This window comes from Heliconius melpomene, chromosome 17 (assembly GCF_056956725.1).
Source record: "Heliconius melpomene rosina isolate 202511_hmr_F chromosome 17, ASM5695672v1, whole genome shotgun sequence".
In the NCBI taxonomy this organism is placed as follows: domain Eukaryota; kingdom Metazoa; phylum Arthropoda; class Insecta; order Lepidoptera; family Nymphalidae; genus Heliconius; species Heliconius melpomene.
In genome coordinates, this window is record NC_140405.1 from 10,999,917 (window position 1) to 11,019,159 (window position 19,243).

The 19,243-nt window shown below is 34.1% G+C and overlaps 2 protein-coding genes across 3 annotated transcripts; both read left to right on the forward strand.

Annotated features, from left to right (window-relative positions):
- The first annotated feature begins 237 nt into the window (after positions 1-237).
- Positions 238-19,184, forward strand: LOC146530264 (beta-1,4-glucuronyltransferase 1). Of its 2 annotated transcripts, none has more exons than XM_085200401.1 (5): positions 238-516; positions 1,081-1,192; positions 1,718-2,631; positions 3,452-3,608; positions 17,042-19,184. In XM_085200401.1, exons 2-5 carry the CDS (start codon positions 1,139-1,141, stop codon positions 17,261-17,263), a joined length of 1,347 nt encoding a protein of 448 aa, XP_085056527.1. In that variant the 5' UTR covers positions 238-516; positions 1,081-1,138; the 3' UTR covers positions 17,264-19,184. The 2 variants fall into 2 exon arrangements, with proteins under 2 accessions (XP_085056527.1, XP_085056526.1); XM_085200400.1 differs by lacking the exon at positions 238-516 and adding an exon at positions 602-937.
- LOC146530265 (uncharacterized) lies at positions 10,519-17,155 on the forward strand. Its single transcript, XM_085200403.1, has 6 exons — positions 10,519-12,312; positions 12,565-12,793; positions 14,415-14,664; positions 15,006-15,155; positions 15,289-15,455; positions 17,042-17,155. The coding sequence occupies exons 1-5, from the start codon at positions 12,264-12,266 to the stop codon at positions 15,433-15,435; spliced, it is 825 nt and encodes a 274-aa protein (XP_085056529.1). The 5' UTR covers positions 10,519-12,263; the 3' UTR covers positions 15,436-15,455; positions 17,042-17,155.
- Positions 19,185-19,243: the final 59 nt, after the last annotated feature.

Consider the following 19,243-nt stretch of genomic DNA (forward strand, 5'->3'; position numbering starts at 1 on the left):
CTAGAAGACTAATAATTTGTGATATATAATATGTACACATATGTACAAAATCTCGCTGAAATTGCTTTTTAGTACTCCTTTTTACAACAAAATTGAAAGAAATTTTAAATTTTTATGTGTTAAATATATTATTACTAAGTAAATATTAAATAGTGTGAAGAAAATAAGTCTTTAATTTTAAATCCGTATTCATTCATTTATGAATATTTTGTGGCAATAACAATGAAATAGGTATACGACGATACAATAACGAGAACCGGCATTGCTGAAATAAAACACCGTTATAATAATTAGCACCTTTATGTTAACCATTCCTCGGACAACTAGTTCATTTCTTTCTCGTTATTACCCTGATACCTTGTACTGAAAAATTTCTAAATTTTAATTTTAAAAAATATACCGTTTTCTTGTAAATACATCTTTACGTGTCTTAGTGCTCTTCGTTACGATTTTTTTGTACTACATGATTTCTTCTAGGCAAGAATGAACCTGGGACTTTCTACCTTTAAGTAATAGGTGTGTAAGGTAAATTTGTAGTAAGTGATAAGCTTATCAATTTTAGCCTTTCACTGCGCAAGTCGGAAATTAACGCATGCGCTTTATATGTCTTTAATACCACCCAATGTGTGTTTTCATTATTTTTTCTAACTACATACAATATTTATAATATATTATTGGGAATACAGACATTTAAAATACTAACATTGAGATTTACTTTAAGCGTGTTAATAATTGAAAAGTAAAACAAAAGTGAAGGCTTTTATAAGTATTAAAATACAAGCAAGAGGTTATACATTTATCATCGACATCGACAAGTGTTTTTTTAAACATATTATTATTCTGCTAAATTATTAATAAGTGGAAGTTGCTATATATGCGGACGTCGATAAAATTAATTTAAGTCATGATACCAACTACAATAATAAAAACTAAATTTGTAAGTTCAATTATTTCATTCATAAATAACGATATATTAAATTATTTTTTATTTATAATATTTTTTTATTACACATTTTTAAATAAAAAATATTTAGTTTTTATAATGTGCTAAATTGTTAATGCAATATGTATTTATTTCAGTCAGTATGTCTAGATGATGCTTGAAGAATAATAATGAGAGTACTAAGATAGCACTACGATGCGATTCTCTAGTTGGCAACGTCCCATAACAAAGATGCGGCGGGATAAAATTGTAAGTATTTTTTTTTTCCTTTATAAAACATAATATTATGTCTAAAATCTAACATACATTCAAAATATTTGTTATACAGCTCACTTAATGTTTCAAGATGCACCATTACATTTTTAAACTTTGCACACCATGTATAATATATTTGAGTTAAGAACTGGCGATACCTGCAATGCGTTTTGTTTACTTCATCAACCTTGTATTAGAATCCCCTCCACTTAGAACTGGCATCTTCAAACGTAGTCTAGGTTATATAGCTAATAACAATTTACTTTACGTTAGTTCCCCTTAATTAAGTAGGTACTTTAAATAGTACATATGTTATCAGAACTTAGTGCCTAGACACTTCTTTCTCTATTTTTTGCTTGAAAGTTTTCAACGTTCCAAGAACGTTGAAAATCAATGCCGCGTTTTCTTTTGTTACTAGAGCGGGGAAGTCCCTCGTATTAGAATCGAACCCAATGCCGTTCCGTTTACATTTAGACTCAATTATCATTAGCATTAAATTAACATTATTTTAAATTTCAGTGGCGATGGCGATGTCAGTGGAGCATAGTGACCCTTGCGGCCGTTGCCTTGGTGGTGTATAACGCTGCAGCTAACTTATGGCTGTTGAGTCCACCACCGTGTACGATGAGAAGCACACCACCTACTGTTGAGCTGCCTACCTGCGAGCCCTGCGTAGACACGGCTCAAGTCATGGCAGTTGACGATGATCCCATAGCTAGACTTGACCTACGTCTGGGACGGTGGGATAGCTCTAGGTCTTACAGAATGTTTGACTACGCTACCGTTGGTGATATGTATGCTGAAGCATCATCCAATCGCCGAGTCTGCTTGGCGACACAGAGCTCTATAGAAAGATTACATGAACTACTAAGGATAGCGGCTCATTGGTCAGGACCTATATCTGTTGCTGTGTTTGTTGCTGGGGATGAGTTAAGGCTTTTACGGGCGTTTGCGACCTGGTTGTCTCGTTGCCAACCGGAAGTGTACTCAAGGCTGGCATTACACGCCGCCACTCCAGCTGATCGACCTGGCATTCAGGGTAATATGCCAAATTGGGCAAAAAATTGTGAAGTGTCCCCTTTACCCCCGGGAGAGAGGCGCGCAGATACTGTGGCATGGCGGGCAAGGCATCCATATCCACAAAACCATTTGAGAAACTTGGCTAGGAGGAACTGTCATACGCCTTACGTCTTCCTCGTTGATGTTGACATCGTTCCTTCACGTGGAATGGCAGAAGCTCTTGATAGTTTTTTGGCTAAGGCGCCGAAGTGTCCGCTGTGTGCTTATGTAGTACCCACGTACGAACTGGACAAGCGTGTAGCAAACTTTCCAGCGAACAAATCGGAGTTGTTAAGACTGTCGAGAAATAAATTAGCAATACCGTTTCATAGAAAAGTGTTTATTTATAACCAGTATGCTTCAAATTTTTCAAGGTAAACATAATAGACATTTGTATTTTCATTATATTTTTCATGTTTCATCATCTGATCAAACATCGATTGTGTTTGTTATGAATTCAAAAGATGAAAAAGGTTTATTTCTAAAAAGTGTACCTACTTATCTATCTATATATATAAAATCGAAAGGTCACTCATTCATCACGAAATCTCAGAAACTACATGGGCTAGGAATTTGAAATTTTGCTTAGGAGTTACTTATAGGACGTAGGTGCTCGCTAAGACGGGAATTTGCAATATTCGACTCCTAAGGGGTTGTTTTTGGGGTTGAAAGTTTGTATGAAATTTCGTTACTACAAATGCTAGGAGTCTCAAATTTTGCATGGACGTCACTTATAGGACGTAGGTGCTCATGGAGACAGAAATTAATAATAACGTAGTTCGCTGGCGAAGCCGCGGGCGGGCCTCTAGTACGATAGAAAATTATTTAAATAGACATCTCATTGCGTCTACATCAGTTTTTATTTTTATTTTTTACAAGTCGTGTTTTCATGATATTTTTATGTGAGCGATTAAAAATTTATGTTTTTTTAATATCAAAAATAATGTTACAAGGCGCACCGTTACAGCGTCCGACTGTAATGCAATGGTTATGAGGTCGGTTCCCCTTCGAAGAACGAATATAATTTCGTTGCTTTGGTAAGCATACACACAAACTCAAAAGCCTCGTGAAGTTCAGCCAGTTCGCTCTGCTGTCCTGCTATATGCGGTATACAGCGTTTAACTAAAATCAATAACAATTACAAATTTAATATTATTCCATGTTATTGTGAAATTAAATGAAAACATTTTCCAGATGGGAGTCGTCCGGAGGTAACGAGACATTAGATACACATATCAGCCACAACGTGACAAACTTTGAACTGCTATATGAACCTTTCTACGTTGCCCCAGATACTGTACCCGCGCACGATGAGCGGTTCTTGGGGTACGGCTTCACTAGAAATACCCAGGTGAGCCATTTCTTATTAATGTAATGTATATTTAATTATAAAATACTAGAGGCCAATCTCGTTGCAAGAGTGAGGAACTGAAAATATTAAATATTTTATTTCCTTGAGTGAGAATCGAACCCACAACCTGTCGCGTTACAGTCACACATCCTTGGGCACCCGCGCCACGACGCCTTTACTTTTAAGTGCTCTGAAAAGGCAAACAGCGGCGTTGAGTTCAGGCTGTTCAGGAGTTCAATATGTGGTATTCAGGGCACCGCGTAGTTAATGGCGAATTTTCAGTTCAAAGTTTTCGGCGAAGGCGAAGAAAATAGGGAAAGGAGTGTTTTGACACTTGCGTCTAGCTTAAAAATCTTATAAAAATATTTTAAAATTTCAAACACTTGGAATACATTATATTTCTTCTTCTTAATTATCTGTTTTATTTATTAAACAACGGTTGTTATATAAATATATACTTGTTTCTAATGAAATGATTAAATACTGAATTGGCGCGACGCCAGCTCGGCCACGTTCGAATGTTACTGAAATATTCTAACTTTAGTCCGCACTAGCCGACTTCTAACATTGTTCACGATGAAATGTCTAGAGAAGAATTTAACTACTATTTTAGATTTAAGGAACATCTTTCGGGATTCGAATCTTTGACCCGCCTCATTCTGCAAGTTATTATAAAATAGTTCTTATTTATTATAGGTAGATACTAGACAAATAACGCACGGACGATACTACTGGACTTAGAAAGTTCAAGGTTAGGGAGTGTAGGGGAGCAATAAGAGAGGATTTCTCGCAATTCCTACAGGATAGAGAAAAATCGGGATTTTTCATTTTACGTCTTTATGTCGAAGCATAAAGACGGATATACGGAAAACAATTAGTAAATAATAAAATAATAATAAGCAATAATATACTCGTATACATACCTACATATAAGTATTAAGTAGAACAAATAACTTTTATTTTCTGGATCACGCGTGTGACCCGAAGCATTCTTGAGCGGAACGCGGTTAGTATTTCTATCGTTATTTTGGATAACTTAAATAGGTATCCAGTTTATTATTTAATTATTCATGAAAAATATACAATATGAAATATATATGAAATATATAGACATCATGGCGCAGTGGGGCAACCTCTGATTGTAAAACGCGACGGTTCGATTCGATTCTCACTCGGCAGAAAGAAATATTTTCATTTCCTCACTCTAGTAACGAAGCAAAACACGGCGTTGAGCTCCGCCATTCAATAGGCAATGCTTCCAGAATTCGGAGGAAAATGGGGATCTGAATGTATTAATACCAGGTTCTCTTAGATATTAACTCTTGCCTTACCTGCTATAAGCGGGGATACAGATAAAATTAAGGAAAAGCTAAAACAAACAGACTGTTTCAAACTTGACATAATTTCGGCTGTAAAAGTTATTATTATTGTCGAAAAATCTCGTAAACGAGATGCTGACGCTCGTCATTTGTGTAATGGGATGGAAATAGGTAAGGCGGTTGACAATAGTCTTCAAATTTCTTTAAAAAAAAAAAAAACAGATTATAAACCTATAAAAAATTCAATGAACCTATGTTTTTATTTTGGTACATTTTTTCTTAGTAAATATTTTATATGATTTTTAGTTAGAAATAGTGTTGTTTATTTATCTCCTGCTATTTGCATAGTTGGCAGAGAGATGCTTCACTTAGTTTTTCATTACTTTTGAATAGAGTTATAATTTAGCTTCACGTTGTATTGTTCATGTTGTATGTAGTGTTCAGACACTACGTTCTCCACTATCCACCTATTTTTTCGAGGCATTGCGTGGTGGAACTCAATTCCGGATTTGCATTGGTGCTAAAGCGAAGAAATGAAAATATGAATAAATACTAATCGCAACATTCTCCAGAGTGGGGATCGAACCCACAATCATTGCGTATACATTCGGATATGAATAAAATAAAGTGAAATAATATATAAAAATACATAATATATGTACATATTTCATAGTAAACACGGACATAAAATAATCAATACAATCATTTAAACATCCGATTTGGCTGCATCAGTGCGTCGTGACTCGTGACGTAAGCGCTGAGTTATTACAACAGATTTCGGGCCAGAGGTTCTTTGCCAGAACTGTAAAGTTGTTTGTATACAATATATTATACCTACAATATGGGTATATTGACTTGGTAATTTTTTATTATAAATATTTTTAATTATAACTTGATAATAGAGGTGCCACTGAAGGAAGACAGACCCTGACAATAGCCGGAATTAATGCCAGGAAGAAGAAGAAGAATGGAAATGCCACTCGTGAATGCCGTCGTATTTACAGTCACATGCTTGTGACATTGCACCACGATGGCTTCTGTTTGACATACATGCTCTTATTGTGCAACTCTCTCTCTCTCTCTTTTTTAATATACAATCCTCTTTATGTGTTCTCTATACAACGTGATATTGGAGAAATGACTAGTACTCAACTGGAATTTTGAAACAACATAAGAAAATAAATAAGTTAAAATAAAGAAACCAAATATTAGGCACGAATGTTTGTGCTGTATAGGAATCGAAGTTACTACGATCAGCTTTCGGTAGCATATTCGTTGGACCTCCTATTCATGATTAGCTATAAAAACTTTTTATTATGTCTTTTCAGTATAAAATCTAGAATTTGAACTCATTCACGTAATTTAATTTATAGCTCAACCTTGGATTTTTATTAAAAGTACGTTCATGAAGCTATTTACGTGGGTACCGAAACGTATATTTATCGTAAAAATATTTAATCGTAAAATAAGAATATTTTCGGGCAATTTAGAAGTATATCTTTGGAATATAACTCGGAATTCTCGACATTAAATTTTAAGTTGACTGCACACGATAACTCGGGGTTCAATCCTTAGACACTGTATCCCACACATGGTGGGGGTAGAGGGAACCTGGTTACCTAGTTTTAAAATACATCGTTTCCTATTAGGACGCTTCCGTTCCCACTCAACACTTGAGAAAATGAAAATATCGAGTGGGAATCGAACCCGCCGAAACGCAACTCGACACGAACGTCACGAAAGTGTCTTAATGGGAACAGAGTATCTAAACATTAGGTTCCCAAGTTGTTATGTGCGGGATACTGTGGGAAACTAAAAAAAAGCGTTAGCGTCCGTTCCGCTACTCAATATTAAATATCCTGAAAATTGTACAAAAGAAAACGAAACTTAACAATAGGTTCCCTTTCCCTTCCCCTGCTAAGCGGAAAAAGTGGGAACCAGAGCAGCAACCGTGAAACTGTCTCGAAATATTAGTTATAAATTTAAATTCACATAATAATGTAATTTACAACCCAATTACCTACCTATAGAAGAACGATAGCATATCTGAGTAATAAATAAACTTTTTGTTCCACACGACAAGTAATTGCTTACGTTGAAATTTATAGATGGCGCCACATATTGAATTTCGATGGGATTAATGACTTTCATTTCGACGTCCTTCGCGCATAAATTGTACCGAAAACGACAAATTAAAATTTTCCAATACCGATAATTTCTGCTTGATTCTAGGAGTTCTGCCTGTGTTTTATAGTTTGCAAAGATTGACAATAAAATGTATGGGTTCTTCCTTTGGCTCTTAACTCGTATTCGGTTCTAATTTTTGTAAGAAGATAGTAATTTTTATGTAACTTCACTAATTTACGAGTAAAGTCGAGATATGCTATTGAAAGCATATTATACATTCATTTAGTTGATTATATTTATATCCATTTTAAATTTGTATATGAACCTGCGTTCGATGGTCGTATCATGGTCTTCCATTTTTTAAATTATAAGTATTTTCCCGCTTTGCAATGACGAACTTTTGTCATTAAATAAGCGATGTTTTAAAAGATTGACTACAATATGAAAAAACCGTTTAAAAAACGAATGATTTGAAAATATGCATAAATAGATTTACTCAGCCGACTTACGCTATACAGAAGGTAAAAGAAAAGAAAGATAAATATTTTAAGGCACCTAAATTCAATGGTATGCGATGATAGGAATGACTGTGTGATGAAAACAAACAACAGTATCTGATGCGTCTTACAACACTGGTACATACTCTCGGTGGACTCGAGCCAAGAGCGACGGCTGGCAGCTCATCTGTCACCGTGTAACGTGTCATAATTGAACGTATTCTGTTGATTATGACCGATATAAGCTACACGCTGTATCCTGCACACAGCAGGGAAGGCAGAAGGAAGTGTTAAGACACTCCGACCACTGCTGAACTCTGGAGGTATTGCGTGTTGAGTGGCAGAACTGAACGCCGCGCTTTACGTTCATTCTTATTTATCATTTATTTCTAGTATCTCGGTAGGAATATTCTTACAAAACTTTACTTATTATACAATAAATGGGCATAAATAGTGAATACTGACACGTGTTTACGATCATACATTTCCTTTTTTCCATTATCATTTGTTCACATTCATTAAACTGCCTTTTAAAGTTAAAAAGCTCACAGTAGCCGTTTAAAATTACCCCATAACTCTTCCTGGACAGATGTCAGTGATGACAAAACACACACTGTTGTCCGATTGTCGTTTATTTTGGACGAATTTTAAATTTTCAATTTTAAATACTGTTCATTTTGTAATTGTAAACACTATATATTAAATACTAGCGGTCCACTCGCGGTTTCACCCGCGTGAACTATGTTATTATTAATTTCTATTTCCATGACTACGTCTTAGTGACGTCTATGCAAAATTTGAGACTCCTACCATTTGTAGTAACGAAGTTTCATACAAACTTTCGACCCCAAAAACAACCCCTTAGGAGTCGAATATTGCAAATTCCCGTCTTAGCGAGCACCTACGTCCTATAAGTAACTCATATGCAAAATTTGAGATTCCTAGCACATGTAGTTTCTGAGATTTCGTGATGAGTGAGTGACCTTTCGATTTTATATATATATAGATTTATAGCTTTATCACTCTTTATAGTTTTTTTTAGCTTCCAATTATTTCTTTTAATGGAGAAAAACTAAAAAAACACAGTTGTTGTGTATTTAAGACATGTAAATAAGAAAGACTCTTGCTATTAATGCTATTCTATTATCGCTATATCTTCGTGTTAATATTTTCTAGTTAAGTTCTTCACTTTTTCCCGAATTTTAAACGGAATTGGAAAAATGAAAATAATTTATGCCCTAAGTGGGGATCGAACCCACATCCATTGGAGAATCAGACGCATTCTCACTGCTCTACCATTAAGGTAACAATAATTGATATTCGTCACGTCCCATCATCCTTACCCACCTTAACAAATAGGTATATATTAGTTCAAACTTCCATACATTTATTATTCAGTGTAAATCCACGCGACTTCGCTCCTCCATACCGTGTACCTGATATTTATACGATACCAGAAATAACTATGGTCGCCGCGTGAAATGTGATCTGGTATTCCGGCCGTGGCGACGCGTTTTCTTATATCAACGTGGTTTTATTGTAAATAGATCTAAAATGTACCTATTTTTAAGGCTTTTTTTTTTAAAATATGTAAAACAAGGAGCAATAATACGCTGGTTTCAATACGATGATTGTGGGTTGAAATAAAAGTCATATTTATAAGAAGACAAAGCCGAGCGATGAGTTCGCCACCCAACACGTAATGCATCAAGAATTGGACGGAGAGTGAGGAACGAAGTGTTTTAACACTAAGGCCCTTTTTTTTGCTTCTGCCTACTCTCCTATGTGCCTAAAAAAGTACATATAATATATTACTGGGGCCCAAAGTAACTCTGATCGATGTTACATCGATGATTAACGTGATGCTCCTACTGTTTTCTTCGATAATGGAATATCCATCAAAAATATATATTTTTTAATTTGAACCAGTGGTTTCTGAGATTTGTTCGTTTAATCAAACAAACTCTACGGCTTTATAATATTGGTAAAGAGATATTGAAAACTTAAAGCAACACTATACAATTGATTGTTTAATAACATTTCTTTATTGAATTGTTATAATAATTAGATTGTGAACTATTTAATTTTCAACTATTTAAATTTTAGATGAATATAATTCTTATTACAGAATCGAAAATCAATATCGAAATACTATAGTTAAAGAATTAAACAGAACTGAAAAATAAAAAATAAAATGATTGTTTGGGTTCATGGGCGCAGTGGCGTAGCAACACTGTAAGCGTGACGGTTGTGAGTTCGACTCCAACAGGGGAAACAAATTATTTTCACTTTCTCGTTCTAGTCCAAAAACAAAGCGCGGTGTTAAGTTCCACCACTCGTCACGCAATGGCTCCGGAATTGAATGAAAAGGGGGGAACGGATTGTCTTAAACTAGGTTCCTTCCTAGGGTAGGAACTTAAAAATGGCCTCAGTTACTTTTCCCATTTTCCTTGTTCAACCGATTTCTGTAAAAGAAGATTCTCAATTCAATTATTTTTTTTTTTAAAACAAAATATGAACCCGCTACCACATTGCTTAATCGGTTATTATAAAGAATTATGTCAACAAGACAAGCGTCACGATGTTCTTTTCTATAGCTGGTTGGTCACGGGCCGGTGGCGGGTGAAGGACAATTAGTCGGCAATTTTATTTGTCGATACGCCTTTTTCTTGTTTGATTTCTATCTGAACAGCTGATTTGGGAACACCTTGAAAATATCTTCTTTTTTCCCGTATAGGAATAGGTTTCCCCTGCCTATCCATCTATAGACTTATAAGTCTCATGTAAAGCCAAAAAGCCTATAAAAAATATATTAGTTCAAATTTAATTAAATATAAGAACTGTATTTGAGCCACTTGTAATGATATTATCCTCCTGAAGGCTTAAATGATAATACAATATTATAGGACCTGTAAGGTCCTAAGGTCCTAAGGACCTGTAGGTAAGCTCCGAGCACATTCTATCACTTTTATCACTTCGTGTATTTTTTTAACTATATATTTTTTATGTGGACATTCATAACCTTACGACGGTTATATAAAACACAATTAAAACTTATTAATATAAATGCCATTTCTTCTGGAAAATATTTGTTATTTATTAAAACAGATTCTTTTAGCTATGAGCTATCCAAAAAACGTCGTTACAGTGGAATGTTGCAAGCGATATAATTATTTTTAAACTTCCACCGAACGGAAGACGGATACTAAAAATAATAGAAAAAACGAACGATACTGTGCCAATCTGTCTGTCGCGAGGGTATAACAACCGAGGAACCTTTGAATTTTTCACTTGTTAATACCGATTGGAAGTTTTCCTTTTCATAACTAACTAAGTTAATTGAAATTTTTTCACCATTTCAAAAATTTTATCAGGATTATTTGAAATATCTCACATAATTACAATGAAGGGAAAGCGACGATGACCATCTTTTTTTTTTGTATTTTTTAATGATATTTCTAATTGGTAGCTGCCGTCTTTTTTGTCGGTCTTTTTGTAATGTTCTTGTTAGTTATTTACGTTTTGAAAGCTTTCGAGTCTTAACGATATTAATTAAGAATAAAGAATAATACTTTTATAATGTAAAATAATAAATAATATATTCTTTAACTTCATGCTGTATCCTGCAAGCGCAGGGCACCATTTAACCATAAATAACTTTCTTACTTATTTACTCTATTTTCATCCAATTTTTGAGACAATGCGTGCTAGTGTTAAGTCTTCATTCTCATTAACATACTTCCATTCTTCACTTCCTACTAGGTTCCCATGTTCCCTCTGCCTACCCTGTCATATGCGGGATACAGCTTGAAGCTAAAAATAGATAAAACATTAATGAAATGTGACGTCAATTTTAAAGGTAAATTGGGGATGTTAAACACTAAAGTTTTAATTGGTCATAAAACATCTGATGTACAGTATATTTTGCACGCGGCTCCATTTGTGTGAAGAAAGCGATTCGAAAGTTGTGTAAATATATATTTTTAGTTACAAAAATGTTATAATTCTTCATAGTGATATATTTTTAGACATTTTTCATTACGGTTGTGTTTGTTTCATGCACGGATTCATATAATTGCTACCATTTAAAATTAAATAATGAGAAAAAAATGGAAAAAGATACCATATAACATTATTTTATCAGCTTCACGCTGTATCCCTCACACAGCAGGGTAGGCAGAGGGAACTTTTTTGATTCTGAAGACATTACGTGTTGAGTGGTGGAACTCAGAGCCTTATAGCGCTTTACATCGACACCAGAGCAAAGAAATGAAAATTTAAATTTAAATAAATATTTCATAAAAAATTCCTCGAGTGTGGATTATCTGATACCAAAAAAAAAATTCGTTCATTTGTTCGATATAAAAAAAATGTCGACACCGTGACTGACAATCGACCTAATTAATATAATTCTAAGTTAAAATATGACTTGGCAATACGTGTAGCTATATTTCTACGCTCGTAATATATCTCTTGAAAATGGACAAAAAATGCGAATCGCACACACCGCCTTGTCGGGATAAAGCGGGTTAAGAGCGGGTTAAGAGTTATATGCGGGATAAGCGTGAAGCTGAAAAAAAAAACAACGGCAAGGTCGTGACCGTGGCTCGGAGTTACCGTGAGAAATTATCGATTGCGTCTAAATATTTTGCAAGAAAATCTCGTAAGCGCACTCCAGCTACCATTTGATTGATAGTTGCTGCGGCTCCGCAATGGCTAGGTTTCTACTTTGGCTACTACTGTGTTGTATTTCTAAAGTTGGTAAGTACTGTTTGAACTATATTTTTAACTTATATGTCTATAGTTATTTTTACTATATTTGTATGTAGAATTAATAGGAATATTTCAATATTTTAGTTAAAATTGAGAAAATATTTCTATTCTTCTTGAATTATTTATTAATTACTAAGATTAATTAATTTTCCAATATATTGTTTCCTTTTAATTTACAATCTATTTCCTTTTAATTTACAATTAATACAATTATTCAAATTTCAAGACTGCTAATTTTAGATCCCCAGGAGGCACCACAAGTGGAGAATGAAGTGTCTGACAATGAACTCGAGGAAGTTGAGCTTCAGGCCGCTTGTCCGGAACTCAGCGGTCAGATCATTGGAGGTAGACCCAGTTCTGTGACACGACACCCCTATCAAGTATCTATGGTGCTGAATGGGAATTCCTTTTGTGGTGGTTTTATTATCAGCAGGGACTATGTGCTCACGGCCGCGCATTGTGTACAAAAGTAAGTTTTTTATGATGCAAGGAAATAATTACTCAAATATTTAGGGGAGTGCCAGTTGTAGGGCCAAATCTTTCTTTCAGGTTTTTTATATTTTTTATAAAAATATATCAATAAGTAATGAAAATAACAAAAAATAAAAAAAAAAAGTAAAACTTGTACATAATAAATAGTATTGTAACATAAGATAGTATATACGGAAAGATATCTCAAGCTCTCAGAATGTAAAATAAATTTCATGGTAAAGGAACTTTTACGACATTAAAATTGCTTACCCTGCGCAGGTTCGAAGTTTATACCTTACTAGCGACCCTCTTGCGGCTTCGCCCGCTTTTGCTACTGGATTATTCATATAATGTATGTTTGCAAAGCACTTAAGATAATGTGAAAATTAATTAAACCCTAATGCATTACATTAAATAGACATTAAATAATACATTCAACTCGAATTATCCAATACGTGCAAACGCATCTAAATCTTCGTTGCTATAAAGGCAGGCGGGTTTTTTTTTTCGAGCTTGTGGTTTATGCTGAAGAGGGTATTCTGTCCCTGATGAAAAGCAAGCACTACGTGGCTGTCTGTGACGAAAATTAAATAGAATGCATCGGCCGGGAATTGAACCCGGGCTGCCCGCGTGGCAGGCGAGCATTCTACCACTGACCCACCGATGCGTGTAAGGCAGGCGGGCGCGGCGGACTCGTTTGTATAAGCATAACGTCGCGAGGCGCGTTTCGCAGCAAGGATTTTTTGATATTGTAACAACTTCTAAAGTACTTATTAAAATGAAAAACAGAAAAGACAGTTTTAATCTACATTAAATGGCCAACTAATATACTTATTTATATGCTGAGAGTAAGGGATAAGTGAAAGTTGACTCGATACTGTTGATGTGTGAACGGCGTGATGTGTCAATAATTAAATGCGTTTTTCTCTAAAACTATTCGCAATTTCGAAATAGTTTAAAAAGCAAATTTTATCTTCGTTTAACGTAGAAATTTAATAAAGTATTTTAAAGGATAAGGATTAATACCATTATGGAGAAATATCCCTCACAATAAAAAATATATTGAAATTACTATTTTTAGACAGAAATATGATCACTACACGTTATTCTTAAAAGATACGAATATGCCATCGCGGACTTTTTTGTAGGTCTTATTAAGAGGAACAATACTCCAGTACATTTTTTTCATGTAGTATTTACCATTAAAGCAGCGCATGCGCCAAAGTGTCTCAGCGGGTAGGACTTTATATACATTTATAGTATTTATGTTAATTTACATAAGAATGTACAAATAATAAACTATATATAAACCTTCCCTGAGAAACACTCGACCTAATGGTGAAAACCGCATCCAAATCCGTTGGGTGGTTTAGAAGAAGAAGAGTTAGAAAGTTCAGACAGACACAAAAAGCGACTTTGTTTTATAAGATATAGGATACATAAAACTTTGTTTATGCATGTATATAATACACCTATAGCTTCTTATTGTGCTGTATACTTAACCCTAGTCACTTTAGTGATGCTAAAGCCCGGTTTCCATCGTGAGTGAAGCATTACCACTATATTTATCGTTAATTATAAAATATTTAATAATAAATATAAGCCATAAACTTATACAGCATAGCACCAGGAGCTGTTCGCTTAAGAGTGGGCAGTACTCGACGGGACTCAGGCGGGCGTATCGTCAGGGTGTCTGCAGTTACCATTCACCCCATGTACGGACAGCCGCAGTTCGATCATGATATTGCTGCATTAAGGCTCGCCCAGCCCCTTGTGTTTGGACCTGCTATACAGCCCATCAGGCTGCCCAATCCTCGACAGGCAGTTCCACTTGTTCGACTGACGGTGACAGGATGGGGACTAACTGCTGTCAGTATTTTATTAATTTTGTTGTATTTTAAAACAATTAAATATTACCAATAGTAAACAGGTAGAGATTTCAGACATAGCAATTAATGTGCTTTTATTAAATAAAAAGGAAGTTACAATAAATTCAAACATAACTGAAAATTAATAAGTTTTTAGTAATGTTCTAAATACTAAAAACATTACGTCATTGTTACAGATATGTAACAAAATCTTAATATTTATGAAACTTACAACAATACAAATATTTAATTAATATAGATTTAATAAAGTTTTATCATAATTATCTGTCAAACATATCACTCTATATTACTTGTATATGCTCATCCTGCCTCCATTTCTAGCCGGGAGGTCGAAGGATACCTAGGAACATGATGGAAGCGAATGTTCCGGTGGTACCTCACTGGTTATGCAGACTGTCATATGGAGAATCACTCACGTCTAATATGTTCTGTGGTGGACATTTCCTTATTGGGGGAGTTTCATCTTGTCAGGTAAAATAAATTCTTTCTCCTAGCTATCTTTGTTTCTTTCGTGGTCCGGATTTTTACTTTCTTACCTTTTACTAACAATATAATTGATATAACACCGTAATTAAAGAAGTATTATAATTGACTTGTTTTCAAGGGTGATTCTGGAGGACCAGCAGTGTTCAGAGGTACAGCATTTGGAATAGTGTCATTTGCTAGAGGATGCGCCTTGCCATTATCGCCGACGGTCTTCAGCAACATAGCAAATCTAAGAGACTGGGTCACACAAACTACAGGCGTTTGAAAAATCTATATATGAAATAAGTAATTTTAAGTATTTTTATACCTTTTTTATAATTTTGTAATCCTCCAATCCTCTTGTTTTGATAATAATTTATACAACATAAAAAAATAGTCGCGAGTCCTCAAATTAATAGAAATGGTGCTATTAGGTGATGTTGAAAAAACATGTTGACTATCAAGAAACAATGTAAACAGAACTCTATATCAGAGGGAGAAGATTGAAAATGCATTCCAACTATCTGTGATATAAATAAAGAAGAAATATTTCTGCTCATGTTCTGTTTATTGGTTGTGTTCAATATAAAAATAAGTTTACGTAACACTGTTGTTTTCTTTGAACCGATTCTTTGTAATGAACTGGTTTTTTTTTCAGATTATTACAGGTTTCATAGATAATATACAAAAACTATATCTAATAATGCTTTAATGTCAAGCATAATTTGTAAAAATAATAATCAGCTAGTCGGCCAGGCTCAAACTGTGACTGTAAACGATACAGGTTGTGGGTTCGAATCCTACTCGAAGAAAAAATTTCTAATATTTTCATTTCTTCGCTCTGTGTCGAAACAAAGCGTGGCGTTGAGGAATATCAAGGAGGCGGAATATCTCCAGAATTCGGCGGAAAATGAGGATTGGAGTGTCTTAACACTAGGTTCTCTCTGCCTTACCTTCTTAATGCGTAATACAGCGCGAAGCAAAAAAAGTTATCCCATAAAATGTGGGAAAAAAAAAAATCCCCTACATTTTATGGGGCGATGGGGAACGGAGTGTTTTAACACTAGATTATCCTTTGTCTACCCTGCTATGCGATTTAAACCAATAATCTACCTTGGACTCAAACTATAATTGGCAACACTCGTGAACACTTCACCTCCATCACATCGTTATTCCAATTACGAAAATATACCTCTAAAATCTACATACGTTTGTGTTAAAGCGAAATTTTCCAAACAACCTCTTTGAATAGTCAAAAGCTACAATACGTGTTTTGTTCAAGTACCCATTTACAAGCTCTTTTGAGCTTACAAATGCTACATTTCCTGAAACACGATGCGTTCACTTTAAAACGGATTTCGCTGAAAGATTAAGTTCTATACGATTTTTTTTAGTTAAAAGTACTATTAAAATGAATGTTTTTACGTATTTTTTTTATGTCTTTTATATGTCTTTATAAGCTTTTAGACTGATACTACTCATGGAGGTTTTCAGTTTTGAAATTGTATAAGCTTTGAAAAATATGTTTTATTTACTGTTATATTGACTATTTTATACTTTTTGGTAAAAATATAATATAGCTATAGTAAAACACATAATAAAATAAATATTTAAAGGGGCTCCTATACAGTTAACGAGATTTTTTTACAGTTTCTTTAAATAATGGTACAGAACCCGACGTAAATGCAACGATAGTCACTTTGATTCCCATTCGGGGAAATGAAATGTTTAATATTTACATTTACCCTGCTATGTGCGGGATACAGCGTGAAGGTAACAAAAAAAATATCTTCGCTCTGGAAAACAAGGCACAACATTGAGTACATACACTCAACACGTCAGATACTAAAGAAAAGAAAACAGAGATGATGACATGTTTTCTATATTTGTAGGTATACGAGATGTTCCTCATCGGGTACCAATTCAAGGTACTGTCACCGATTTTCACAATACACTGGGGCCTGCAAGCACGTCGCACCCGACCTCTATGGCGGGAGAAACAAAACGAAAAGAACCGGAAACACTTTGAAACGTTTAAAAGAGAGCTCTACGCCAGGTACAGGAGGGATCCCCTCCACCTGTTGAGAAGACCTCAACAGGCGAAGAAAACATAGGCCTCGCAAGGCCGCGCTAGTTTCGCCGGCCTTCTAATGACTTTTTCGATTATTTTAATACTATTTTGACAAATAACTAAAGTGTTGTGTTCGAGATTAGGTACAAAGTGATATTTCTATAGATAGATTAATTTTTAATCTGAATATGTTCATAAGTGGAGACTGTTGATATTTAGATACAATTATGTTTAAAACTAATAGATTTAGTTATTAATATTATTTGTTTATTAAAACTATGTAAAATATTGTAATCTGTACTGGCTGTCAGTGTACGAGTAAATAAATGGTTGTAAATGTTTCTATACACTCTAATGGTCGTCGTGGTGCGTCGGTGGTTAGATCCCCATACGGAGGATTATATTTCAATTATTTTTATTTCTCCGTTGGTAGACAAGGCGTGACGTTGCGGGTTCCATCACTCAATACGCGAATGTCTCCATGAATTGGGCAGGATTTGGAAAATGGAGTGTCTTAACATTATATATTCTGTATTTACCTTGCTATGTGCGACGATAAGCTTACATAGTTTATGGTGGACGCTTGTGGCCCGGCTCCACGACAGGTCTCACTTTAGTTTTGACCTGCTAGACCTGCCTATAACCATTATAAGGTCATTTCTAGATCGTTTTCGTTTTTCCTTTTTCTCTTTTATTTTCTTCTTGTGGAATCTTTGGAATGATAAGTAGTTTCTCTTTTTCTCTTTTAGGTAATTGTGTAACTGAGGTCTTTAGTCAATTAGACTTTATGTAGATTTGTCTTAGTTCGGATGCACTGTTAAATTCTATCGTTTACATGACTTAGTGATACGCACAACATATTTAATAATTTATTTATTTTTAAGAATCATATATTAAGGATTAATAATTTTGAGATAATTAATGTTATTGAAATCATTGTTTATTGTATTGTATTTCGTACAGTATATTGTTTGTTTTTCCTTGAAGTACTGTATAAAATATTACTTGAAATGATAGATTCAGTGCGAGATTGTTAGGATTCGGTTTGTTAACACTAACTGTCCAAATAGCGACAAATTCAAATCTTGCGTTAATTTTGAATCCTTTTCGGAATACAGTATAACAATTAAACGTAACTCTTTGTACTAGATCATAAAAACTGATTGTAATATAAGTTTATTATATAAATATAAAATAAAAGATAATCTAAATAGATCGTTTCTTAAAATTTAACTAATAAAATTATCGACCTAATTTTATAAATAAATGTAAAATTAAGTAATATATATTGACATAATTGTTAGAATTGGTTAGTTTTGTTAATTGTGAAAATTTATTTTTTGGTTATGTATAGTAAGTAAATTCGTCTAGATGGAAAAAGTTTCTAATAAATATCTATTAAGTTCTAGTTCCGTCGTTCATATCTCAAAAAATTGTGCGATACGTGGAAGCCAAATGGTTCACTAGGTTCCCTCTGTATACCCTGCTGTATTATAATATGCGGAACCCGTGTATAGCTAAAAACAACTTATTTTTTTCATTTAGAATTGTAATTTAAAAAAATATTTATTTTTGAAATAAAGTGTCACTTATTACTAAGGCTGCTGTCTGTCTATCCGTCTGTCATCAAGCTGTACCTCACGAACCGTGACACAGTTGAAATTTTCACATTTTTGGCGGATGGTTTTTTATTTATATGTAACTTTCTATCTAGAATTGTAAATAACTTACGTTTTATAGTAATATGGCCAAAGTTCAACGTTCACAAATATTTTTAGTGTTACTCTTGTAAGTGTAAAGTGTTGGTAGGTATGTTAAATTTTGTAATTTTCAGTATAGTTAACTTCTTATTGTTTGTTGATGCACTAATTTTTATTATAATATAGATATATTATGTATGTATTTATATGATTATATAAATATATCCGAATTATGTAAACATTTTATTAAAGTCACGGACTGAAGCGGAGGTTTTTATTTTTCTTTTATTCTCGAATTCTTGTTGTTCAAATATTCTTGATGG